General features: G+C 33.7%; 1 protein-coding gene across 1 annotated transcript in view; it reads left to right on the forward strand.

Annotated features, from left to right (window-relative positions):
* The window catches only part of LOC144842691 (aprataxin-like), a 33,424-nt gene extending 25,552 nt beyond the window's left edge, over positions 1-7,872 (forward strand). Inside the window, exons 4-7 of the mRNA XM_078699221.1 lie at positions 491-544; positions 901-1,004; positions 2,991-3,072; positions 6,912-7,872. Of these exons, the coding sequence (XP_078555347.1) occupies positions 491-544; positions 901-1,004; positions 2,991-3,072; positions 6,912-6,990 (319 nt within the window). The 3' untranslated portion in view covers positions 6,991-7,872. The remainder of the gene's footprint in view (positions 1-490; positions 545-900; positions 1,005-2,990; positions 3,073-6,911) is intronic.

The following is a 7,872-nucleotide window of genomic DNA, read 5'->3' on the forward strand; positions in this document are numbered from 1 at the left end:
TATTTTGTACCATCTGTAAGCAGGGTCTTGGGCAGTGCGACATGAAGACAGTTGCAGTAGTACAGTTGTGGTGTTATAAATACTACAGTTTTTGGAAGTAGAAGTGCAGGAAATGATAGAAGCATGTGACAGTGCAAGGATTTATTATATTACTTGGGAAGGAGTGAATTGTATATTTGAGCAGTAATCAAAGGATGATTGGAGGAGTGAGGTAGAGTTTGCTGTCTGGATAAATTTGCAAATGCACAAGAATATAAGGGTCCATGTAAAATTGACAGGCTTTGAGTAATCATGGATTATGGGATAATTTATCTACCGGGTACAAGATTTTACTTCTTGTTTTTTAGCTTTTAGCTAGTGCACTTTTAGTTGTATTTGTCTGTGAATAAATAGATTCTCTGAAGGTAAAACTATAAATGTTTTTTAAGTTAGGCCACAAGTATTTATTATACTACTATAATCAATATGTGTATTGTTTCATTTTTTTTAGGGCTGCTGGTGGCCGAAATTTTCGATTAGGATATCATGCTGTTGCAAGTATGAGGTAAACCCTTGTTTAAAAGTGGAGATGTATCTATTGCATTAAGAGCTTGATCTTATTTTTTCATAAAATGACATGAACTTCAAAGTAGCACTACTAGGAAGATTTGTTTAATATTTATAACTGAATGAAGTTTAAACATATTGTAATCTTTCAATAAGAAATAAAATAACATAACACATTTTTTCTGTTTCACTGGAGGGTGGCCAACTGGACCACCCAAATTTGACCTAAAACAATTTTCAGTTTCTTGTACTTGTAGTTTACATTCAAAGTTACACTACTGTATGCAAGCAAAATTCAAAATCGTACCCTAAAATTGAAGTTAATTACAAAATATGGACATTTTTGTTTTCCAGTCGCCTACATTTGCATGCTATAACACAAGACTTTGATTCAAGTTGCTTAAAAACTAAGAAACATTGGAACTCATTCACAACCAAGTTCTTTGTAGATTCCAAAGGTAACTTTTATTTTAAAATACAGTAGTTAAGGAACGTTCAGATGAGTCTGCAGAAAGCTCTGAAGTAACAGTTTGTTGTAAGCCATGGGTAGTGCCTGTGAAGACACTCATGTATTAAAGTTACTTCAACCTTATTACAGACAAGTTAGAAATCTCAGGAATAGCGTTGTTTAGATGCAATTATTTCAAAGCTTGCAAGTAAAATGCAATGTTGTATTCGTAGTGAAGCTGTAGTTTGGTGGTTACGTGCTTACGCTCTAAGACTAAAATGAGACTTAGTTTTTAAGCATGATAAATTGTTTATCCATACTGTAATTAATGGCAGGATGGATGTGTATAAATTTTAAAAAAGCATCGTGTGGATGCTCACCGAAAGTAACATGCGAATATCATTTTATGTTTGACATAACTTTTAACTTAGACGTATAGGCTGTATGAACATAACTTATGTCAATGCTTGCTGGTTGGATGAATGGTCAACGCTTTGTACAAAAATCATCAATGCAGCTCACAGCCTGTTTTGTTGATTATATTATTATTATATTCATGGTATCTTTATTTGCAAAAGCTGAAATAAAGTATCTTTTACAATTACAATTTAATTAGTTAAATAAACAACGACGATACAATTATGGCACTCACTAATACTAGAAAAAAACATAATAAAAAACAAGAAACCATACAAAAACAGTGACTCTGCTTTCTGAGCGCCACTATGCTAGAGGCCCACTATGCTAGAGGCCCACTATGCTAGAGGCCCACTATGCTAGAGGCCCACTATGCTAGAGGCCCACTATGCTAGAGGCCCACTATGCTAGAGGCCCACTATGCTAGAGGCCCACTATGCTAGAGGCCCACTATGCTAGAGGCCCACTATGCTAGAGGCCCACTATGCTAGAGGCCCACTATGCTAGAGGCCCACTATGCTAGAGGCCCACTATGCTAGAGGCCCACTATGCTAGAGGCCCACTATGCTAGAGGCCCACTATGCTAGAGGCCCACTATGCTAGAGGCCCACTATGCTAGAGGCCCACTATGCTAGAGGCCCACTATGCTAGAGGCCCACTATGCTAGAGGCCCACTATGCTAGAGGCCCACTATGCTAGAGGCCCACTATGCTAGAGACCCACTTGAAAAAATGTTTTTGTACATTTTAACGCTAACGATCGACATAACAAAGTTCTCCTATCTTCAAGGGATTGAACATACTTTATTAGTTATAACTAATATTACATCCCCTCGGGTTGGGGAGGAAACAATTTGTTTCAGATCATTTCCAAGATATAATGATCTCAGATCTGTTCTATTAAAGTCACCCTACATATACCTGCATGTGATCTAGTATCACTGGTTCTAATAAGATCAATCGTCGCCAATAGGTGATCAATTAAAAGTTCAGTGTTCTGCGATCCAGGTGATATATATACCTCAACAATGTCAACATCAAGAAAAAGACATATCCATAACATCATTTTAGTTGGCCAAGGGTCAGCCAGGCTCTCCTAAATTTCAGCAATTTTTATTGAAGGGTATTAGAGGCTCGTTATTCACTCAACACATTTATAATTGTTTTTAAATTAGTAATACACTAGGAACATGTATAAAAACTCTTTGCATGCTTCTAAGCAATTTCTTTTTCATTTTTGAAAACTAAATGAAAAATGTTTTTGACAATAGTAATATGATTTTGGAACTTTTAACTGTTAAACTGCTGGTTAATGCTCAGAAAATTGATTGAAATGAGCTTTTGAAGATATTAATAGTAAATACTTAGCTTCATGTCCCACGAGGAATGGGGGAAAGGATTTCTTTTTTATGGCAGCTGTTCAAATTTAGCATTCTATTTTCAGCACTACAGGAAACAACTGTCATCAGTCCTTCATACCCCCTTCCCCCAACAAAATTCATTGTTTTCTTTTGTTTACTTTTCTATTTGTTTTAAATTCTAAATTAGTATCACTCTATTTTGTTTTTATTTTTATTTAGTAATCATTAAACAGCTTGAGGAAAATGGAAAAGTTGATCTAGCGTATTTGAATCCATCAGAATTACTGAAAGCTGAATTAAAGTAAGTCTTAACAAAATGATGCAAAGCAAAGCTAATATATACATTAGAAATTAATAAATTTAGGATGTGAGTTATAATTTGGTTAAACTTGGTTCACACTAGACCCGATTGATTCTGTCACATGCAACAGAATTGGAGCTTGTTGCTGAGGCGCCAATGTGAACATCAATTAAGTACACGGTACCTCGATTATCAGCTTTTGTTGTGGTAGAATCACATCAGGTAATATTTGAGATTTTGCAAATGATGGCAAGGTATTAGCAGTAAATTATCATTATGCATGATTTTTTTTTGAAGAAGTAAAACATTAGTGTTTAGTGGCCTCGGTCCTCAGCATGTAGTCATTGCTAGTTCAGGTAGGCCTAGGCTACTGTAGCTATCCAGACATCGAGTCGGAGCTTCAATCCAGTGTGTTGGAATTTGAATTAATCATTTGTCCCATAAAATTATTCAATATTGGTTCCACTAACTAGTGAGAACCTTATTAGAATTACTGGATTATTGGGTTAGACTATAGATAATGTTATAATTATTTATTTTTTGTAATCTTGTCAATCCTCTGTTGTTAATGACGCATAATGTCAATATATTTTTCTTCTGAATATTTTCAATTGAAATTACAAGTGACAGTTTTAACTAGAAGGTGGATATTAATGTGGTATACTGAACACATAGAGTTCTGTCAATAGTAAGGTTGATATTAATGTGGTATACTGAACACATAGAGTTCTGTCAATAGTAAGGTTGATATTAATGTGGTATACTGAATACATAGAGTTCTGTCAATAGTAAGGTTGATATTAATGTGGTATACTGAACACATAGAGTTCTGTCAATAGTAATGTTGATATTAATGTGGTATACTGAACACATAGAGTTCTGTCAATAGTAAGGTTGATATTAATGTGGTATACTGAACACATAGAGTTCTGTCAATAGTTTTAATCCCCCAGGAAAAGATCACAACCATGTGCTGTTTCCTCTTCCTGGCCAGTCTGTAAATAAACAATCTGAATATAACGGCTATTGGCCTTATTTAATTCAAAGAAAAACGTGAACATGGATTTCCTCTTTGCCAAGCATGTTTTCCCAGTTCTCAACAGTTGTAATTGAGTAGAATAAATCCAATCAGGTTTAAACATGTTTATTGATGCCATCTGAGAACCAAATGTGTTACGCCAACATGCTTCTTTTGTGTGTCAGCATATGCTACTCATTCTGTTCTTTTATTGACAAGTCAATGAATGTGACACAAATGCTCCTTCTGTGTATCTCCCTCAGCGTAAGAAAATGAATTAGCCAATATTTTCAATTGAAATCATCTGCAATCATTTCCGTTGTGATCAAATTGTTACTCTATGTCAATCAACATGAACAGAAAGCCTTTGAACAGGCACATTCTATACTTTCATAGAATATTAACCAGCCTATATAGGTGATATAATGTGATTCCATTGATTCTACTAGTGTCTAAGGCCCTTATTCATGATGATTTTAGTCAAGGTTTAGTCCGGGACTAAAGATTGTCCCCTTTCATGAATACTGTTTTAAGGTAGTCCTGGACTGAAGTTAGACCCCTTTCATGAATATGCGCCTAAGAATGTAATGTTTCTACTTGAGGCTATGTTACTTTTCTTCTGTAGGCCTGAAAAAACCCTGAATACATTACATTTGCGCTTTATACTAATAATATAATAATACTAATACTTTGTTGAAACTTTCATAGTCATTGAAATATTACAATGGCATGTGGCGTTATACCTCTACAAGTTTGTGTAATTAATAATAAATGCAAACATTTGAGTAATAAAATTTCAATATTTGTATTTAGGATAGGCCTATATCAGAAATGTGCGCAGCCTAGACAGTGTGTACCACATTTGGGAAACGGCCCTATCGGGGCAAATTTATTTAACCTAAACTAGCAGTTACCCATGCTCCATACAGTCTTCTGCCTTAATATGTGGTTATATATTAATTCACATGGGAGGAGCAGAAGCACTCTTCCCTGATAAAACAAATTATTAAACAAAACAAATTGTATCAAGAATAAAATTTGGAACTATTTACGGCCATTGATTTTGTTCCTTCCTTTGAAGTATTCCTTCACTTTGAAATATCTGTAAGCTAAAAAATGAAAGCAATACTGGATATGGAACTTTATTGTGTTAAGACTTCAGAAAATAAAAGACGCTAAAGAAAAATTGTGCTGTGTGAATATTAATCTAGGGTGTGTATCAGAAAGTTACAACATGCATGCACCTAGCAAATTGAGGGCAAGAGGGACATGCACGTTGAACTCTGTCAATCAGTTGGCAGTTTAAAACATTTCAATGATAAAATATGAATTGGTAATTTACAGAATTAAGATGTGAAGTATTGGAATAATAAAACTACAACTGCTTATACGGACTTGAAATAAACCCATAAAAGTGCACATGGTGGTAGTCGAAAAACTGATGATGCGTGCGGACACTAACGAAAATATAAAATACCAAACTATGCACTTGGCGGATAACCCCTTGTTATTGTCAGGGTCTTTTTTTTTTCTATCTTATTCTTTCTTTTCCAGAATTTTGTGTCACGTGTATCTCTAATTCTTATCAACATAACATTGTATAACTTTGTCAGAAGATTGACCTCTAACTTTAGAAGTGCAGGAAACTCTGTTTTATGACTAAGTTACGCGCGATTTTATGAATTTCTGGTATTTAACATAAGTCGATAACAATTTAAATTGAAACTTAGCAAAAGTGTAGTTTATATCATGCGCTATTAAATTAAAAATTTTAAAATACGAAAAATCAATTTTCCCCCATATTTTTATACTGTCTAGGTCAATCAATTATCTTTCACATAATTTACCATTTTTAAAATTGTTATGACATCATCATGTGCAAAAGAGTGAATAACACTTATTTTCATCATTCCAATAAATTTCAATATGTTATAGCTCCTCAGAATAAAAAGTGATACTCATGATTAAAACGTTTTCTGAAAGCTATTGAATTGTAGATACGAATTCATGTACAAATTATGCGCATCGGATGGTATGACGTCATCATATGGCCAGTTGAATTATAAAAGTCATATTTTCATATTTTGCATAATAGTTCATAACATTTAAAAGAGCGCGCATCCATATTCTACGTATCCAAGTTTATTCAACACATTGATATGTTGTTTCTCAGATAATTTCCTTCCAAAATTGCTATCTACGTGTTTCATTTTGATGACATCATCATGGTAAAAATTGGATGAAAAGGCAGGTCCTGTTATTTTCTCCTATTCTGCACTGTATGTAGTACGTATACAGTATAGTTTATATTGTATATACTTAGACGTGACACAAAATAGAGAGCACACTAACATTTTTCAATGGCATAATCGTTTTCTGTGCGCAATATTCTAACGTATGCTGCAGAAACACGACCTAAACACATTATTAATTGTTTTTCATAATTGTGGTGGTAAGTTGTTTTGATGTTTAACAATATATCATCAATGGATTTGTTTTGTTTGTGTGTGTTTATTTGTATTCATTTACATTTCTAAAAAATTTCAATGGTTTCGATATTTTGCAATTTTTTTGTGGTGCTACTTTTGTAATTATGTTGTGGTCTAGTTTTGATTTGTTGCTTTAAGTGGTGGTGATTATTTACACATTTTGCGGATTCGAACTCGACTGTACTGAGCATTGATATCAATGGCTACGGCGTTTTACTCACTGTGCTAATTGTGATTTACGAAATACATTATGTTCCAGGAATACTGAATTTACCCTGATGTTAATTTATGTATAGAATATTATATACTGTATTATTTTTATATCAACCTAGGTGCCATGTGTGTGATATGAAACAAGGTAACATGCCCAAGTTAAAAGCTCATATAAAACAGCATGTTCAAGATGCATGATGGCAGGACTTTAATAATAGTGTAACCAGATAATCTGATGTTTGGAGTCAGGATTTTGATCTGGTGGAACTAAGAGCAACTTGCATGAATTAGTGGTATATAATATTTAAAATTATTCATTGCTAGTTTGTTGTTTGGCAGGTACACAGACATAGTCTAATGGTATTTAGACCTAAGCCTCTCGGTGATTGAAAAGATGATTTCAATTGCACCATATAAAAGACACTTTCCCTGCAATTTTTGACATTTTGTAAAAATAAACATTAAACCAGTTCATTCCTTGTCTTACTTATGTAAGTTCTATGGTTAATTATGATAAAAAGAAAGTAAACGTATGAACATCGTGAGCTAGCTGAAGCCTGGAGTTGTCTAGTTGCTGCATTAATATTGTTTTTCTTTTATCGGAAGCTTGTATTTTCGCTGAAAAGTTATGGTTCTTCCATTTGTTTTACCTTCACAATCGCTGAAAAATGGTTGCATTATAGATTTTCAATTGAAGCAAAACGAAAATATCGATCCGTGCACAATGCACCCTGGTATTTTATTCTAATTATCAGAATCATATTATTTTTCACATTTTTACCAGGAAAATAGGAAAAAAATTATCGCAATCGGCCCATATAGCATTTATACATAAAGTGCAGTTGACCTTAAATTAAGAGAAAAAAGTGTCTATAAATTTAAGGTCAAACTACATTAGATATAAAAATGTGAAAAATAAATAGATTTTATTCAAGTTTAAGTGACCTGCTAAAATCCCTAACTGCAATGCGCGCGGATTGATAATTTCGTTTTTCTTCTGTGATTCACCCACTTTCAATCAATCGTGAAAGGGTAAACAAATAAAAGAACCATAACTTTTCAGTCAATGAAAATACCTGC

The sequence above is a fragment of the Antedon bifida genome, chromosome 5 (assembly GCF_963402885.1).
Source record: "Antedon bifida chromosome 5, ecAntBifi1.1, whole genome shotgun sequence".
Taxonomy (NCBI): domain Eukaryota; kingdom Metazoa; phylum Echinodermata; class Crinoidea; order Comatulida; family Antedonidae; genus Antedon; species Antedon bifida.